Source organism: Micromys minutus, assembly GCF_963924665.1.
Source record: "Micromys minutus genome assembly, chromosome: 16".
Lineage (NCBI taxonomy): Eukaryota > Metazoa > Chordata > Mammalia > Rodentia > Muridae > Micromys > Micromys minutus.
In genome coordinates, this window is record NC_137985.1 from 55,156,343 (window position 1) to 55,175,854 (window position 19,512).

Consider the following 19,512-nt stretch of genomic DNA (forward strand, 5'->3'; position numbering starts at 1 on the left):
GAGGAACAATCCCTGAGGTAGTCACTCCATTCCTCAGCCATGACACGACTCTTTCCAAATCAAGCAGTCTCTTGTTCCAGTGCCAATGATATCACAGGATACTCTTCCCCTCTACCCTTTGTTTTCTCTTGGTTCACTCTGGGTTTCTCTTCCCTCCTCTGGTCATTTTACTACAATCTTCCTAATATTTGCTATGAATGGCTACTAATATTCTAAGACCATATACTCCTTAAAGTAGAACAGTTCGTAGGCTGAATCGTTAAGCCTACGATACTACCACCACAACTCTCTCTTGAAAAAAACAGAACAAAGCCAGACTGTAATTTTGTGGAAATCTATCAGGATAGATGGAATTACAGGTGAAACAGAAATTCTACTTTCTAATAACCCCAGGAAGCTAGGGTTGGCTCACACATGCAATCACATAACTTAAGAGATAAAGACAGTAGGGTCAGATATTGAAGGTCATCCTCAGCTACATTTCAAGTTTGAAGTCAGTCTGGACTACTTGAGGTGCCATTAAAAAAAAAAAGACAGTAACTCTAGAAAACTAGAATGGCAAGAAAGTAAGGAGACCCAGCCATTGGCAGTCAGTAAGCACAGGCCCAGTGTTTTGAGCACTGTAGGAAGCCTACTGAGGAACTACGGAGAAAACATGGGCCAGATTCTTGGAATCAGAGACCATCAAAATAGTCAAGTCTCAAAAAAATTTTCACCTGGGCATGGTGGATACAGGCCTACAATCCAATCCTTACAAGGCTGGGGCAGGATGTGGAGCTCAAGGCTAACCTGGACTACATAGCAAGACCATGTCTCAAAAAACCCTTTTAGAAAAGGAAAAACAGATGTGCCACAGTTTCGGTATCGACTGGCTGTTCTCCACTGCTTGGGTGGTGCTAGCACTTTCCCTACCCTAGGAGCTCACAGCAGCCGGCTGGCCCCTGCTCCACTGGTAACCATGTGCGACTGGAAGGCAGTGATAAAAAATGCACATGTCGTGGGAAGAGATGCAACTCAGGCATTGGAGAAGTACAGCATAGAGAAGGATATTGCAGCCCATATCAAGAAGGAGTTTGACAAGAAGTACAACCCCACCTGGCACTGCATTGTGGGCTGGAATTTCAGTACACATGTACTCACAGTTTTAATATGTGTGTGTGTTTGCAAAGTATGGTGGCACATGCCCTTAATCTCAGCATTTGGGGGGCAGAGGCAGGTGGATCTCTGTGAGTTTAAGCTAGCCTGGCCTACATATGGAGTTCCAAGCCACCCATAGTATATACTGAAAGCCTGTTTCAAAAACAAACTAAACAGGTAAGATAGGTAGGTAGGTAGACAGAAAGACTGACAGAAAGGAAAACTGCCATCATGCCTTCTGATCTATGCAGAGGGCTTCTAGAATCTATTCAGATACTAACCTTTGAAATGCAGCACATTTTCTGTGATGCTGATAGCAGGGTTCTGTGAAAAGAGACCAGGGACACAAGAGAGATTTTAATATGGAGAAATTACAATAAAACAGAAATTTCTTCCCATCCTCCTCCTGGAGACTGACCTACTCTGTTCTTCCCTGATAAGAGTGAGGGGTCTGTTCACATCCCTGTAGGTTTCTGTGTCTATGGGTACCTCACTGACTGCTGCCTCCTCCAAGGACTCTAAACTGCTCTAACTCTGCAGAAGGATCAGGCTATGTATGAATCAGTTCATTATGATGATGGCTAGGCAGGCAAGGAGCTATATGAGGTGAATGAGGGAACAGACACATCTTGCAGGCTGCATCCCTGAGCACTCAGTGGAACAGATGACTCACTTCCTGTGAGAAGGTAGCACAGAAGCAGGCTAGAGCATGGACAGGCAGTTAAGGGTTATTCAAGTTGAGATTCAAGAGACCAAGCACCTTGGAACAGATGGTTGAGAACACCATAACAAGGGTGAGAACCTTGTACCAAAATGAAAACAAGAATTACAGCAGGGCTGGGCTCAGAAGAGTCAACAAATCGGTTTGTGGTTCTATCAGCCTCTGGATCCAGATTCCCTCAACTTCTTAATGAAAACTTAATTCAGAGTTTTCCAGATTTTTCATTTATCCCCAGAAAGGGCTGTAATGCACACCTTCAGCAGCTTAAAGTAAAACTAACCATTTTTCACTGGATAAAAGAAGACCACCTCCTACCGACAATTCAAGGTGGTTCTTCAAGAGGTGCTGCATCCCAGTGTCGTCTGCTTTTCTGCTTGACTCTCAGCTCTCTGTACTCTTTTACTCAGCAAAGGAAACCACCAAGGCAGAGAGAGCACACACACTAGATAGTGGGCACACGTGATCAATGCACAGCCAAGAGCAGCCAGAAAAGGGCGGGTGAAAGTGTGGTGAATGTCAAGCTTGACTGGGCGGAAGTAAAGGTGTCACACAGAGGAGTCAGATTCTGAACAGTCTGAGACAGGAGGACAGACAGAACTAAAACCTTGTCCAAAACAGGACCACAAGCCATTATACACCAGGGTATCAAAATACAGATTTCCAAGTACATGCCTGTGCCCGGCCTCGCTCCCAAATATTTTTTAAGATTTATTTATTATATTTAAGTACACCGTAACTGTCTTTAGACATACACCAGAAGAGAGCATCAAATCTCATTACAGATGGTTGTGAGCCACCATGTGGATGCTGGGAATTGAACTCAGGAACTCTGGAAGAGCAGTCAGTACTCTTAACAACTGAGCTATCGCTCCAGCCCCCCCCCAACCCCTTTTAAGGCTTAATGAGTTTATTGGAATGTCTCTGTATTAGAAATGTTTAAAAATATGCAAGCGAGCTGTCGTGCTCAGCACAATATTAAAATAGATGTGCCAAGCTGTCCCGGGCTGAGTTCGGACTCCTGAGGCAAGGGTCACTATCCTCCTCTGACTTATGCACAGTTCACTGTCCCGCATGGTGAGAGCGGCACCCTTGCAGTGGTGTCCAGACCATCTGCGGTTCTGTACTTAGGCTGGTTACAGGATTGCCAGGCCTTGGCTCTAAAGTCTCTGTCTTCTCCTGCCTGAGGTCCCCTCCCCTTCCTGTCAGTGCTGCTCCTGGCTCCATAGCCCAGGGTGTGGGTCACTCTCCCAAACACAGTACTTTAGATCTCTAGAAAACTAGAAGGCCCAGACACAGTGTTGGGGCATAAGATCAAAGCTTAAGCCACAGTATCTGCTCAAGTACATGGACCCCAGTGCTGAGGACACATAGAAGACCCTGCCATGACTCACTGGATTTATGTAAGAGCAGCAGTATCTACCCTAATTTCAGACCCACTCCCAAGAACTCACTTGTAGGAGCTATGCTGTGAGCTAGGCCCTTATCTTTTGTTACTGTATTTTCAAAAACAGATAAAGAGAGAAAGAAAAGATTTATCCCAGAAAGAAATTCTCTTCCATAAAATATGGCAAGGATGACTGTTCTCATGTTGATACTGAAAAAACAGAGGGCCACATTTCTGGGATGTGAGAGGTTCTCAGTAAGAGAAAGACATTTTTTTTTTAATTTGGTTTTTCACCATATTAGAAACCAAATTCAGAGCCCTGTGCATGCTAGGAGAGTGTTCTCTACTGAGCTGTACTCCCAGCCCAAGAAATAGGTTTCTATGTAAATATACTTATCATAGGAAGCTATACAGTTCTGATACCTTAAAGTTAAATTTTCTACTTAGGTCTTTTCTTAGGTTCCACATACCCTAATTCCTTTGCATAGGAAACTAAAAGAGGCTTGAGTGGCCTGATTTTTCTCTCCTCAGACAGCATGTCCAAACAAGGTTGACATACATGATCATACTACAAGCTAAGTAGTTGGCTAGGCATGTTTGTGAGCCAGGGTATGTCTAACCTTTACTCACACATTCTACTAAAGCCCCTCAAGTCAAAACCATCAAAAGCCTTTATGCTGCTAAAGTCAGTAGACATGCCCACCTCAGATTATTCAACCTGTCGTAGGCACTAGCCACAGCTGACCACATCCCAATAAAATGTTCTCTCCTAGCTTCTAGTCTTGGATATGTGCCTCGAGGTCTTTCTGTCTCCTCAGTTTGTTCTTTTTCACCTGCTTGCTTTCCAAGCGAAGAGTGCCTCGGCACCCCAAACCTGCTGCTGCCACTGTTCTCTTTTGGTTTTCACTCAGTTCTCTGTCATCATCTGGTGTCCTGAGAGCCAAATCAGACCCACACTGTGGTATGCAGCCAGAGAAGTGTGCTTTTGTTTCTTCTTCATTTTCTTTCCTCCCTACAAAAAGTTGTATTTTCATTTGGGTTAGGGCTTGGTAAGGGGTTCAAGGTGGTCAAAAAGCTGCCTTGCAAGAAGCCCTGATGCCAGGCAATGCAGAGGCATCCTCAAGTGCTGCCAGGCTCTGGAGCCTCCTCCAAAGATCTGAATAAGCCTTTCAATGAGCCACTCATCCCCCTGTGGAATTATCCTTATTGAGGAAGCAATTCTGTAGGAAGTCCCAGAGATGAGGACTTGTGCAGGCAGAATCCAAGACATGGAGATCAAAATGACTCAGCCCAGACTTCTCCAGCCTTACTCCACTTGTCTTGAGAGGGTGTCTTGAATTTATAGCTGCTTCCCTTGAAAGGATTTTTCCCAGTAGCTCTTCTCTCCCTGTAATAGTCCCACAATTTCACAAGGCTCTTTTTTTTTTTCAGTGCCATGTGGAAAATTTTTAATCTAGCAACATGGTTGCTCTGGCAAGCAAGGGCACATATCCAAAAACCTTCTAGGTCTGTGTGATCTGGCTGGAATGACTTACTTACCTTTAATCTTTCTGGCTGGAATACAGACATGCCCTTAGTACATACCTTTAATCCCAAAAGAGGATTAAATAAAGGTAACAATAGTTTGTAAAATGGAGCACCATGCTTGAAAGTTGACATCTAATTGAGGAGCAGACAAAATGATGAATCAGAGTAAGAGTTGACAGAATGAGTCAGGGATAGGATACCCCCAAATATCACAAAAAGAGCAGAGAAAGAGAGGCAACTTAAGAGAGCAGTGGAGTGGGGTGGGGGCTGGAGAGAGGGCTCAGCAGTTAAGGGCACTGACTTCTTTTCCAGAGGTCCTGAGTTCAATTCCCAGCAACCACATGGTGGCTCAAAACCATCTGTAATGGGATCTGACGCCCTCTTCTGGTGTCTCTGAAGAGAGCAACAGTGTACTCACATACATAAAAAATAAAGAAATAAACCTGAGAGAGAGGTGGGGGAAGTGCACAGTGGGGATAAAGAGAGAAAAGAGAGTTTTTTTTTTTTTTTAACCAAGACAGTTTTACAAAGACAGGTTGCAGGTGAAGACATAATGAGCTTGAGAATGAGAAGGTGCCAGAAGATTAAAATGGATTGCCACTGTCAGTTTAAGGCCAAGCAGAACAATTCAGCCAGAATCTGAGAGAAGCCAGTTTGAATCAGTCAGCTTGGAAAGAAGTTTGGACTAGAACAGCTGAGTTGAACCAGTCACAGTCAGTCAAGAGTTCAGAAAGACCTACAAAGGGTAAGTTTATTCAGCAGTAAGTCTCTGAAACAACAATATATCTGGTGAATAAAGGTTACTTTTACACTGCCAGAAATGGAACCCAGTGAGTGCCTCATACATGCTGAGCAGGCACTCTACCGCTGTGGAACATCCCCAGTCCTCACATGGTTTCTGCAAAGGCCAGAAGAAGACATTGTATCCTCTGGAACTGAAGTTATAGATAGTTGTAAGCCACAGTGTTGGTTAGTTTTATGCCAACTTGACACAAGCTAGAGTTTTCTGAGAGAAGAAAACCTCATTGAAGAAATACCTCCATAAGATATGGTTGTAGAGCATTTTCTTAATTAGTGACTGATGGGAGAGGGCCCAACCCATTGTGGGTGCTACCATCCTTGGGCTGGTGATCCTGGGTTCTATGATAAAGCAAGCTGAGCAAGTCATGATGTGCAATCCAGTAAACAATACCCCTTCAGCAGCAGCAGCAGCTCCTGCCTCCAGGTTCCTGCCCTGTTTAAGTTCCTGTCCTGGCTTCCTTCAATGATGATGAGATGTGGAAATGTAAGCCCTTTCCTCTCCAACTTGATTTTGGTCATGGTGTTGCATCACAGCAATAGTAACCCTGACTGGGACAGCTGCCATGTCAGTGCTGGAAAGTTAACCTGAGTCCTCTGCAGAAGTAGCCAGTGCTCTTACCACTGAGCCTTCAGCCTCCTTGTATGGCATATTAACATACACGGTTCTACTCAAATGTTTTCTCCTTTGAGATGTTCCCAGAATACTGAAGCTGCGGAAGTTCTTGTGAATTACAAACTTCAGACTCTTCCAGCCAATCACTCTATGGAAGCGCACATCCTACCACTAGTTCTAAGACTCTTACTGAGCTGGGTATAGTGGTCATTAATCCCAGCACAAAAAGAGGCAGTCGGATCTCAACCATCCTGCTCTACAAGCAAGAGTTCCAGAACTGCCAGAGCTACACAGAGGAAACCCTGTCTCAAAAAAAAAAAAAAAAACAAAAACAAAAACAAAAAAAAACAAAACAAAAACAAAAACAAAACAAACAAACAAAAAAACACCATGTTTTCCCACAGGGATGTTATTGAACAGTGATAAGCCCCACCAGTTTACTTAAAAAACAAAGAAACACTCCAGTGTAAAAGAAAGTATGTACCACCCAGCTTAGTGGTAGTGGAGCACCTGTAGCAGAATTTTAGTAGAATCACTATATCTGGCATGAATCTGGAATGATGGCACCAAGTTCTGAAGTAGCCTTTTGTCAGTGACTGTTGCCTGAGATTTAATAGGTTATTCTTTTGAGGATTCTTACAGCCTTTGCATAACTTAGTCTCCAGATATGCCTGGCAAACCAGGAATGTCTGTATGGCTAAAAATTGCTTAAGGTTAGATAACCCGTACATCACATAAGAGGTTTTGGTATGTGGAAACTGACTTGCTAAAGGTGCTTTGTATAATAATAAAGAGGCTCTGTAAAAGATTTGGGTTCAGTCCCTGAGGGGCTGCTTGAGAAGCCTAAAATCACCCTGCCTTGAAACTCTTCGATCAATAGTTCTACATAACCCAGAGCACCTACAAGGCATACCTTTAATCCCAGCACTCAAGAGGCAGGCAGAGCTCTGAGTTTGAGGCCAACCTGGTCTCTAAAGCGAGTCCGGGACAGCCATGCTGTTACACAGAGAAACCCTGTCTCAGGGTGGAGTGTGTGTGTGTGTGTGTGTGTGTGTGTGTGTGTGTGTGTGTGTGTGTGTGTAGGGACTGAGGTGCATATTTTACATATCAAAGCAGACATGGCCTCCAGGTTCTCCCAGACATTTTGTGTATGTGTGTGTGTACTCATGCTCTCACTCTCCTCCTTGTTCTCCTCTTCTTCCTCCTTCTCCTTCTCTATCTCCTCTCTCTTTGAGTGTACCTTTTCTCCATCCTGTCCCCAAAGGCCTTCTCTCCATACAGAAACTCCCCTGACTTCAATTCTTGAGGCCAGTGAACTCTCCAGAGAACAGCTTCCCCAAAAAAAAAAAAAAATCTATTCTAATCTGGCTTGAATTGGATCATTTCATTGGTGGAGAAATAACCTGTCTCATATGTGTGTGAGATATATGCACTCACATACAATAATGGTGCATCTTATAATCAATTAAGTCTAAGATACCATGAAACTCTACTTTTCAAAACAAAACACTGCCCTGAATTCTTTTAGCTCATATTTGGAAACTGTTTAAATGTGGAAATTGTTTAAGAGTCTAGAACTATTATATCCAAAGGGGAACTCTTGATTTGGGCCCTAAAAGTCTTATGTATTTTAGTAAAATACCTTTGAACACTCTGTGCTTATACCAAATCATTACAACTAGTTGCTGGTTCTTTCCCTCCCCCAAATGAAATTGGTAGCAGAGCCTTCCCCTAATGAATAAAGATTTCAGAGGATCAATCACTGGGCAAGGAGTAGGCAGGACTTCCAGATCAGAGGGGAGGCAGGAGAAAGATATTTCCTTTTGAATGGAAAAAATGATGGAGACAAAATGTAGGTAGTGGAGCCCCCCCCTCCATCCAGGTGGTGGATCTATTGGGATCTGCTACTGGAGGATTTAACCTAGAATGGTTTACAAATTAGGATGCTAATTGCTGTGCCAGCAATTGTGTTACCTGTTGATTCTAAAGTAAGATTGTGCAGTGTTTACCTTCACATGGCGACTCAACTGGGTTCCAGAGAAAAAGGTATGGTGGCAAAGCATGGATTTTCAAGAAATGCACCCCAGCTAGCTGAGGGTATCTGGAAGCATGGGGCTGGTGTAGCAGCGACCAGCCATAAGAATGTAGTGAGCCAGGTGGAGAGATTTCAGAACTCCAGGTCCGAGAGTCTGCCTGGCTGAGAACAGGCCAGGGTGGCCTGCTTGCCTGTGCCTTGCTGGAGGTAGTGTGGGATTGATACTTTTTAAGTATTTCATGCAACAGAAATCTTTCCATGTGGGCTGGAGAGATGGCTCAGTGGTTAAGAGCATTGACTGCTCTTCTAGAGGTCCTGAGTTCAAATCCCAGCAATCACATGGTGGCTCACAACCATCTGGAATGAGATCTGATACCCTCTCCTGAACTACAGTATATATATATATATATATATATATATATATATATATATATATATATATTAAAAGAAATATTTCCATAGTTGACAATGTATTTCTCTCCAAACACCTCACTTTGTTCACAGGCTCCAGTTCCACTGACATCTCCAGATGTCAGTTCAAACCAGCCTGGTCTACATGTCACCTGTAAAAGAAAGTAGGAGGTCCTTGTAAACTTCTTATCTCCCTCATCAATATGATCCACATAGCAGATGTAGAAAATCCCACCACTCCAAAGTGCTGGGACTCAAATGTAGGCCCTTGGGAAATGATAGGCAAGTACTCTACCACTGAGCTGTGCCAGCAAGCCCCTGAGTAATTTTTAAAATGCAGATTCTAAGGACTCATGCTCCTGCTCAAGACTCTTCAATAGTTCCCATGCTCTGTAATGAAGCCCAGGCTCCTTGCCATGGCAACAGGGCTCTCTATGACCTGCTTCTTTAAACCCTCCAACCTCCTCTCCTATCCCTTACAACACCCCACACATATTAATGTACTTTCTGTTCCCCTGGAGCCCTCCAAGTCTGTCTTTAAGTCTGTGCACTTGTCAGAATGTTGTATCTCTCTCTGGGTTCCTTTTTTCCTCCCAGGTTTTGCTGCTTTGTTTCTTTGTGTTTGTAATAAAGGGGATCTATCCCCAGCCTGTCAAACATTTTGAAGAACATTCTTCCACTGAGCTACAAGCCTAGCCCTACTCCGTGCCTCCTATGTAACTCATTCTATCTTTCCACTTTCTTTTGATTCAGACCTCATCATCCATGCGACCTTCCCTGACTACTCAGTTCAGTCTGCCTCTCCCATCTCAGGTCTCCCTTTATTTTCATGTGAGTGCTCATCTAGAGACCTGTTTTATTCACTAAATGCTTCCTGTCCACACCCTCAGCCCAAAGACCCCACTGTAACTAAATCAATTCAAATGACCAAGTTTGTTTACTGCTTTGTGAGTGGTTTTGTGGTTATGAACAGTTTTCTGAGTTATGAACAGTTATGAACAGAGTTTCTGAGTTTTATTGTAAAATGTTTCAAGGAATTGGCCAAACACTGAAAATTGGAACAAACAATGCCATTCATAACTAATGTCCATTGGCTTAAAAGAACGTAAGATAGACACTGTGCAGTTGTGATTGCTTAAAGTACATCTTCAACTCAACCGAACACTGCCAAACTGTTCTGAAAAAAAAAAGCCAATTAATACTCACACTAACTGTATTAAAGATGACTCACTGAGGGCTGGTAGGACAACAAAAAATACCTCATGCTGGGCCAGAATGTCAGCTCAGTAAGCAAAGAAGCTTCTAGCCAAGCCTGATCAAGGTCTATTCCTCAGACTCAAATGATAGGAGAGAGTTGACTCTGAAAGCTGTCCTCTAACCTCCACAAATGCACTGTGTCTCCATCTTGAATACACACACACACACACACACACACAGATGCATAAACACACACACAAATCTTTCCCTTAATTTGAGACAGGGTTTCATGAAATAGCCCTGGTTAACCTGGAACTTGCTACGAGACCAGGCTGGCCTCAAACTCACAGATGCCTAGCTCTGCCTCCCAAGTCCTGGGATTAAAGGTGTGCACCACCACAGCCATCCCCTCCCCCCAGAAATGTTTGTGGTCTCTCTCCCAAACATCCACAGCATCGACTGATGTTAGACACAGCATGCTCTCATAGGCCCTGCTTACTCCTGAAACTAGGCAGGCAGCATTTCATTACTATCTCACAGAATAACAACTTCAGAAAAAGATTATTCTGAAAACAAAAGGAGTCAAAGCCTAATATACAACTGTGTATAAAAATAAACACCTGGTCACACTGCCACCAAAGATATACCAGACACCCTCCCTCTCTTGGCCAAAGTGAACACAATTTCTCCAAAACAGTTTAATCCTCCTTACTGTTTTTCAGAACTGCCTGTTTATCCACAGCATCTAAGCTACATTGAGACCCCTCTTCCATTTGGTCTCCCACAAACACCAATGCTCAAAACCTATAATCAGTTTTCATATACTCTCCCTGCCACCCAGCCCAACCCCCGGTCTCCAAAGAGTAGTTAAAGTAAACTTGGTTTTAGCTACAGGTGGGTTTGCTGGAAAGTTCTAGAAGCCTTCTTATCTCTAGAAGTCATTTCCAACTCAATGAAAGAGAGGCAAAGAATTATTTGAATACCAGGGACCTGTTTCAACACCAAACCCCAGCTTTACCAACAGACATATTTATGAACAACCCTTTTTGTTTTTATGTAATATGCTTCCTTAGAAACAGAATGCTCTGGAAAAGTTGCCTGTGCCTTGGGATAGTGGAGCTTGTCTGACTCATCTTTGTAAACAATCTGTAGTATGTTGGGCTAAGTACATAGTATTGACATGTTCTTTTAAAATTAATGCCTCAGACTAGCAGGTGTGAAGCCCCAGAAAGATAAAACCTCCATGAGGGGTTGAGAGACTCGTTCTTCTCAAATTTTCTTAAAAAGAACTTTTTTCTCCAAAAGAAATTTTCTCCTTTTTTCCTCCACTTTCACAGTGTTCATGTCTCAAACATGAATCTCTGGGCATAGTGGTGCACACCTTTAATCCTAGCACTCAGGAGGCAGAGGCTGGCAGATCTCTTTGAGTTCCAGGCTAGCCTGGTCTACATTGTGAGTTCCAAGCCAGTCTGGTCTACACAGTGAGTTCTAGGCCAGTCATAACTACATAGCATAACAGTCTCCAAAATATAAAAATTAAAGAAAAAAAACCGGTTTTTCCCCTATTTTAGCAAAGAATTTTGTAGCAGAGCAGAAGACAATAGCACAGAAAATTATTTATCCTATTATAGAAAAGCATTTATTCAGGTTTCCTTACACCTTAAATGAAATGTACTGCTTACTCAAAGACTTTCTAGCCAGTATTACCTTCAACGTTCACAGGGGGAAACGATTTACATTCCAGAAGCAAAGATTAGACTCAAGTGGACAATCGTACCAAGACTCTGCAAGAAAATAGTCCTTGCCAGCTGAACTGATGAATCTAGACAAGTATCTAATTTCAAGCAAGAAACAGTTCAGAGAAACGAAAGCAGTTAGAATATCCTAGATGTCAAGGAGACTAAGGAGTGAGGATGTCTGTAGAAAGAACATTCTAGGCCAAAAACACTTGCTTCACAAAGACTACTGAATGGTCTGGTTAGGGACATGGTAAGTTCCCAACGATTTGATTTGCTCACATTAATAGGCAAAGGAGAGGCAAATTTTAATGTTTAGTGTAACACGATAACTTCTTTACACAACTTGGTAAGGCTGAGCACGCAGCCTTACAGAGGGGATAGAAATCATTTCTTTAGCGATCGGGGGTGTAGATTTCCATCACTGAACGGTTGGGGGTGGGGGGTTGTCCCCCGCCCAGCCCAGCGACTGGCCTTGAGAACGTCAATGGGCCGCCCCGACTGGACCTCAGAGGCCAGCGCTGACGTCCAGCCACAGCCCAAAAGGCCACTGTCACAGCGCACTTTAGACCCACGGAGCTCATCCTACAACTCAGAAGGCCTCAAGCAACCCGAAGGCTGCCGGCTGGTCTCCTGGACTCCGCTGCGGCTCCCTAGGGCGCCTGCCAGGAACAAAGGGGATACGGGGGGGGGGGGGGGGGGGACGACAAGCGTAGAACGCCGGACAGCACCTGCAGTCCTAGGGGAGACCCGGGAGCCCAACTCGCGGCTCCGGCTGGCGCACTGCAGGAGCGTATAGGTGCAGGGCAGCCGACGGGTACCTGAAGGCCCGATCTCGCGCGTAGCCCGCAGACTGGCCTTTACCTGCACGTCACTCAGCTCCACGCGCAGATACAGCTCGCGATGTCGCTGAGCCCAGTAGACGTGCGGCGTCAACACTTGAGTCTCCATGGCCCACGCTGTCCCGGAAACGGGGAGGCTTGGCTTGTTGCGCCTCGTTACCTCTGCCTGTGAGCTGCTGTAGCTATAGCCGAACGCAGGCCGCAAACCCGCACGCTCCGCAGCCCGCAGCCTCGCTGTCTCGAGATGCCCCACGCTCGCGGCCCGCGCTTGCGCAGTGAGAACGGGGGCGGGAGGGCCGTGCGAACCTAGAGAGGGCGGGGGCGGAACGTGGGGAGGCTAGCGGCCACACCACGTGATCAGCGGCGGGCGCTGTGGCCTTGGGATCAGAGGCTTTCCAGCTCTGTGCTTACAGCCTACCGCGCTTCAGGGAGCTTTCCTTGCACAAGAGCATGAAAGTAAGAGTCTTGCTCTAATCTACACAGCAAGGGCGGATCGGCAGCGTAGGAAGAGGCTTGTGTGCAAGGAACCCTTCCAAGTTTTTATGAGTGAAGGCTGCGTTTAGTGAGAGCCCACTTCCTCCCTGGGCTTCAAAGCCACACACAGAAAGACAGATGAGACATTCAAGACATACATTGGTGTTGCTTCCCCATCCCCCCCCCCCCCACTTTTTTCCTTAGACCAGATCCAGGACTCGCCTACTTCTGCCTCCTGAATGTTGTGATTTAAAGTTGTGCAACACCACGCCTACCTCAGGATTCCTGTTTTAAGAGAGATGGCTTTCTTTCACCGCCCAACAAACAGAACAGCCCATTAGTTATAAATAGCTATTTACATTATCTAGTAAACAACAACAAAAAAATGTCAGTTCCTTGACATCACTAGCTCCATTCTGAGGATTTAAGAACCCGTGTGCTCAAGGTAACTAACTCCCAGCTCCTTGCAGTGTTATCATCTGTTTCTAAGTTTTTCTGCAAAGAAGCACAGCTTTATGGACTAATCTCCAGGCAATTCAATAAGGAGAGAGAGACTAGTAAAAGGACTGTAGCTTAGTTGGTAGATCATTTTTCTAGCATACATGGAGTCCTAGGTTTGATCCCCAGCACCACATAAATCAGGAATAGTGGTGAACACTTGGAATCTCAGCACTTGAGATGTTTAGTAGTAGAAAGTCATCCTTAGTTACAAACCGAGTTCAAGGCCAACCGGAACAAACAAAGGAAAAGGAAATAAAGGAGAGTGTATCATCCAGGCTAGCTATAAAGTGCAAGGTGGTGAGGTGAGGGAGATTAGAAGGCAATGCCAGGCTGTGGGAAGGGTGGGGATAAGGGTTTTATGATGTCAGTGAAAGGAAAAAGAAACTAGACTGTCCTGTTAGCACTCTATCTAAGCTCCACACCTCAGTTACCTGGCAATAGCCAGGTGTGCCTGACACAATAAAAGGGGCTACTTGTCCCCCTCCCTCTTACTCTATTACTCCTCTCTTGCTCTTGCCTTCTTGCCCCCACTCTCTTCCCCCCACACACATGCTCATGGACAGCCTCTACTCCTCTACTTTCTTCTTCCTCCTCCTCTTCTTCTTTCTTCTTCTTCCTCCTCCTACTCCTCCTCATCCCCCTCCTCCTCCTCTTGTCTTCATCTTCTCTCCTCCTCCCCCCTCTGCCTTTCTCTGCCCCTACTACCCTCTTAACTTCCCTCCCCATGCCCAGAATAAACTCTTCTTATACTATACTGTCATGTGGCTGGTCGAAAGAACCAACCACTCTATAAAAACCACTCTTGTCAAGCTGTCACAGAAACTTCACCTTGATTGGGTAAAACTGCCTCTGGCTCTTTTCAAACTATGAGCTCTCCCCAAGCAACCTCTCCTCATCTCACCCTTTGAACTCATGTATGGATGTCCCATCCTAACTCCTGGTCTTTTACCTAAATGCTCTCCCCTCCAAGACCATCTACTAATCCCATCACTTTGCCACCTCTGCTCTCTTCTATGGAACTTTGCTGACCATCATCTACCATGGCCACACACTGTCCCCTGGCTACTGCCTGTCAACATTGGAGAACGAACAAGTTCTTATATCCCTCCAGACCATCAGCCCTCACCCCTCTCTCCTAAATGGCAGTACTCTTTTAAGGTAATTCTTGTGACCCCATACAGCTGCTAAACTCAAGGGACTCTCAATGGGTCCACCTGTCTCACCTCAAACCTTTCATCCCTCCACCTAAAAATTCTTCATACATGTCGACCCTAACAGGACAGTGTTCTGTTAAGCTCCAGAAGACGTCGAAACCACTCACCTTGTCCCCAATCCCAGAAAATGAAACTCTGCTCCATCAGCTGCGCTTGAACCCACTGGATTAGGCATGGGCTTCTTATTCTTCCTCTGCTGTTCTTTCCATCCAGGTAGCCCTTACATCTGGAGATTTAAGGTTCAAGAAATCCCCACAGATAACAGTCTTTGTAATTATTTTCTTTTTTAATTAAACCAAAACAGGGGAATGTTAGCATTCTGTCTAAGCTCTGCCCCATAGTTACCTGGCAACAACCAGGTACGCCCCACCCCACAGTTACCTGGCAATAGCCAGGTATGCCTGACACTATAAAAGGGGCTGCTTACTCCTCTCCCTCTCGCTCTCTTGCTCCTCTCTTGCTCTTGCCTTCCTGCCCCCACTCTCTCCTCATTTCCTTTCCCACTCTCCATGTGCTCATGGCTGGCTTCTCTCTCTCTCTCTCTCTCTCTCTCTCTCTCTCTCTCTCTCCCTCTCTCTCTCTCTCTCTTTCCCTCCCTCCTTCCCTCCCTCCCTCATGCCCTAAATAAACTCTATACTATACCATCATGTGGCTGGTACCTCAAGGGGAAGGGATGCCTCAGCATGGGCCGGCGGAGGCACCCCCTTCCCCCATACCTGACTGCACCTCCATAGAACATACCACCCCCGTTATCTTTTTATAAACACATCACTTTCTCTTTAGAGACAGCTCTCCTAGCCCTGTTTGGCTCAGAATCATGTCTCTATCAGCCATTACCACTGCAGAAAGCTTTCATTTGGTCTTTGACACTGATAAAGGCTAGTGCCAGGACTTAAGCCTAGTTTCTGGTGTTGGCAAGAGACCCTGCTTGGCTTTGATGTTCACCTTTTGCTAGACTCTTCTTATGTTTGAGGGACTGTTAGAAGAGGAGCTGGTGCAGATGGGAATCTAGATTATTTGGTAGAGACTTGCCCAGCATACACAAAGCGCTAGTTTGGATATCCAGAACCACCATGCCTCATATACCAATGGTCCACATATGTAATTCTACATTGGAAGATGGAGGCAAGAGAATCAAGAGTTTAAGGTCATCTTTGGAATTAAAGTCTGGCCTGGGATGCATAAGACCATCCATGTATGAAGCAAAAAGGAGGAGGTGAAGAGAGTTGCTGAATTCAGCTATTTGGGGGCCTCACCTATGCACAAAACATCTAACCAGTCATCTGTAACCAAAACCAAATTTGTCTTTTTAAACCACTAAAGGAGAAAAACTGACTGGATAAAACCAGGTATCTAGTGGGGAACAATCAGATCTTATACCTAAAACCTCCTAACTATGCCAAGAGAATGATTTCTGCACCCAACCTTTAGCAGAAAGATCAGCTCATCAATTACAGTTTAAAGGAAATCACACAGTTGTCCCCACCTGACTTGACACCATCCTTCCATACTAGCCTTAAACATGGGCTCTGGCCTTTTCCCCATATTTCCTCCTTCCCATTTGATAATTCTAGTTCTCTTAGCTGCTTACATGATTGCCAAACAGACAATTGACAAATATTTGTGTGTAAATAGTGCATTGGTAGTTGGCATAAAACATAGAGTAAAACTCATGCATTCATTTGTATGTCCTAAGACATTACTATAATGTATATACATGAAAACAATCTTGTGGGGAGAAAAGGAAACTTCGTGCCTGGTGGACCAGGATGGGAGAACACATTTCACCATATACCTTTTTATTCTTTAAACTAGTGTGTGTGTGTGTGTGTGTGTGTGTGTGTGTGTGTGTGTGTGTGTGGTCATAAAGCTGTGTGCACTGGGGGTTATATGTGTGTGTATGCGTAAATGTGGATGCATTTATGCATGTGTTTGGAGGCTTGAAATGAATACCTTCCATAGCCACTTTTTGAAACAGGATCTCTTGCTGAATCTGGAGCACATTGGTTTTACTATGCTGGCTGGTGAATAAGCTCCAGTGATCCACCTACATCCACTATCTCAGAGCCAGGTTTACAGATAGGTACTACTGCACCTGGCTTTCGCAGGTACCAGAACAACTCAGGTGTCCATTCTTGCACAGATGACACTTTAAAACTGAGCCACCTCTTAGGCCTCCTCAGTGTTTTTTAAGCATATGACAGAATTCCCTATTCAAAATATAACTGTGAGAAGAAAATTGGGAGAAACTCTTTTTTTTTTTTGTTATTGTAGCTTGGTGTGTGGCATGCCCCTAACCTAGCCCACTGTTTTCTGTGATCACCAGCTCTCAGTATATGTGTTATCTACTCATAATCACTTGCCTCACTAGATTAAAAGCCCAGATAGCCTGCTCTGCCATCTTAAAGCATCTAACATGATGTCTTTCAGAAAAGAGATGCTTAAAACATACTCATTAAAGATCACTGGCAGATAAAAAGAAAAACATGTCAGTGATAGTACCCAATTCTAGGAACATGTTGGTGGAGTTGGCACACTCATGCTTAATGTAACTATGGGCAATCTAAAAATTGCAGAGTCATTTTATAATTGCAATATATAATATGAAAAACGATATTTGTGTTATATATCCTAGTTGTAATTTTAATTTTTTCAAACACCAATTTTTAATGTAAGTTCTTAAACACTTTAATCTCTCTTGTAGCCCATCACCTACCAGAGACAGTAGATAAAAAAAAAAAGGATGGGGTTCGGAATGGACCTGTTTAGAAAGGTTCTTTGAAGCAACTCCTATTTGTATTGTCTGGAAATTGGCAGTTCAGTTCACAGGTTAACAGGCAACTCGATCTACTAAAAAATACTTCATGGATACACCAGCAGTTCAGTTTGGTAGAGTCAGGATACAGAGCAGGAATCAGCAGTGGTGGCACTAGCTAGTAGAGACAGCCAGGCCTCAGCCTCTTTCAGGGAAGCAAAGATTAGCGAAGATGCAAGACCAACAAGCATTGCACAGCTAGCTGTACAAGCAAGCCAAGTTCAGCCTCCAACATTGTCCATCAAGTCCTTTTTATATTCTCTCCAAACAATCATGTGTCCTCCATGTGTCTTGCTTCAGCAAGTGCATCTGTCTCAGCTGACATCACTCTGCTAATCAGCCTGAGACCATAGAAGTGACAAGAAACTGCAGCACACCACCAGAAGTTTTTGTTTTGTTTCATTTTAGCACATTCATCTCTATGGAGTCCTGGCAAATGTAGCTCAACTACTTGGTGTAAGGAAGACCAATATAAGCATGTCCTTAGCAAAAAATCTTTCATCACATGTCCTTTCATGTACTTGCTTTAGCAGAACATCCTCTCTCCTGTGTCTGCCTCAGCAAAACGTTCCTTCATGTGTTTGCCCTAGGAAAAACACCATCCAAACGACTTTCCAAAGAGTCCTTAAGCTTCCACTTCACCTAGTGATTTACCTTTTGTGGATTTTAGTCTAAGAAAATAGTTTCAAGGAAGAAAAATGTTTATAAATGCCACACAAACTTTTTGTTGTTATTGTGTTTTAAAAAATAAGCAATCCAGTTATATTACAACCCATAGTTGAGGAAAGTAGCATATTCAAAACTAGAAACACTGAATGTATTTATGACTTGTTAAAAAATTTAATGCTATTAGCATTGTACAGAGGCAAGATACTAAGAAGTAACTTGGGTTTTTGTTTTTCTTGCTGTGTAACTGTGGTCATCAGTTTTACTGTCAACTTGACACAATCTAAAATCACTTGGAAAAAGAATCTCAATGAGGAATTTTCTGGGTTGTGTTAGATTGTGGGATATAACTGTGAGGGTTTTTTCCTAATTGGAGTAACTGGGAAATTGAGTAAGTTGGGAGACTTACCCTGAATGTGGGCAGCACCATTTTTATGAGCTGGGTCCTGGTCAGTGTAAAAAGGAGAGAGCCTGCTGAGCATTGCCAGGCATGCATGCACCTGTTCCCTCCTGCTCTTGACTCTCGTGATGAGACAGGCTGCTTCAAGTTCTTGCCTTTCCTGTTACGATGCTCTGAAACCTGAACTGGGAGTGAAAACAAACCCTTTCTCTCCTAAGTAGCTCTTGTCGAAATATCTCATCATAGCAATGGGCAAGGAAACACTGGCACTTGCTCCTTCCCAATTTGGAGTGCTAGTAGAAGGCAGCCATTGCTCTCTTGGAGTTGTAATGGTGGGACTCAAGAGCAGAGATGCCAAAATTTCCCTTTTAACAATTCAACTTCTCATGTGAGACAAAATATCTGGAAGGGCAAAACAGCCCAAGAATAAACACATTGTTCCACTAGAAACAGACTCAGAGAAGCCAACCCCTCCCCAGACCAGAAACTCTGGAGAAGGCTCTGAGACTTTTAGTTATGTCTGAAAGTTCTGTTTAGACTATAGTCACATTTGGGAGACTATTGCTTGTTGCTGGAGAGATTGCACACAGGCTTTTATATGCTTCTCGGGTTCCCCAGGTTTTCTCTTGCTTTGGTTTTAGTCCAGTTCTACATTTAGGATGAGATCAATATAGTATATGAGGGTTCATGTGACTGCATATGCAACATGTATTTAGTGCGCATGCACATGTATATGTATGCAATGGAAGTCACAGGTAGACACTGAGTGTCTTTTTCAGTTGTTGTCTACCTAATTGATTATTTAATTAATTTTGAGACAGGGGCTCGTAGTGGACCTAAAGATTGCCTAGCTCAGCTAGCCTGTATAGAGAGAAGCCCAGTGCTGGAACTACAAAGTGTGTGCTACCAAAGCTTAACTTTTTTATGTAGGTACTTGGAATCAAACTCAAGTCACTAGACTTGCATGGCAACCACTTTACCAACTGATTTAACTCCCCAGCTCCTGAAATCATTACACCTTGTTGGTTAATTATGGGA

The 19,512-nt window shown here is 44.1% G+C and overlaps 1 protein-coding gene across 2 annotated transcripts in view; it reads right to left on the reverse strand.

The window, feature by feature from the left end:
• Positions 1-12,642, reverse strand: part of HACD3 (3-hydroxyacyl-CoA dehydratase 3) — a 31,530-nt gene extending 18,888 nt beyond the window's left edge. For both annotated transcript variants that reach the window (XM_080930100.1, XM_080930099.1), the window contains exons 1-2: positions 12,427-12,642; positions 1,419-1,461 (exon numbers count right to left, since the gene is read on the reverse strand). In XM_080930100.1, the coding sequence (XP_080786226.1) occupies positions 1,419-1,461; positions 12,427-12,513 (130 nt within the window). In that variant the 5' untranslated portion in view covers positions 12,514-12,642. The remainder of the gene's footprint in view (positions 1-1,418; positions 1,462-12,426) is intronic.
• Between the last annotated feature and the right edge of the window lie 6,870 nt (positions 12,643-19,512).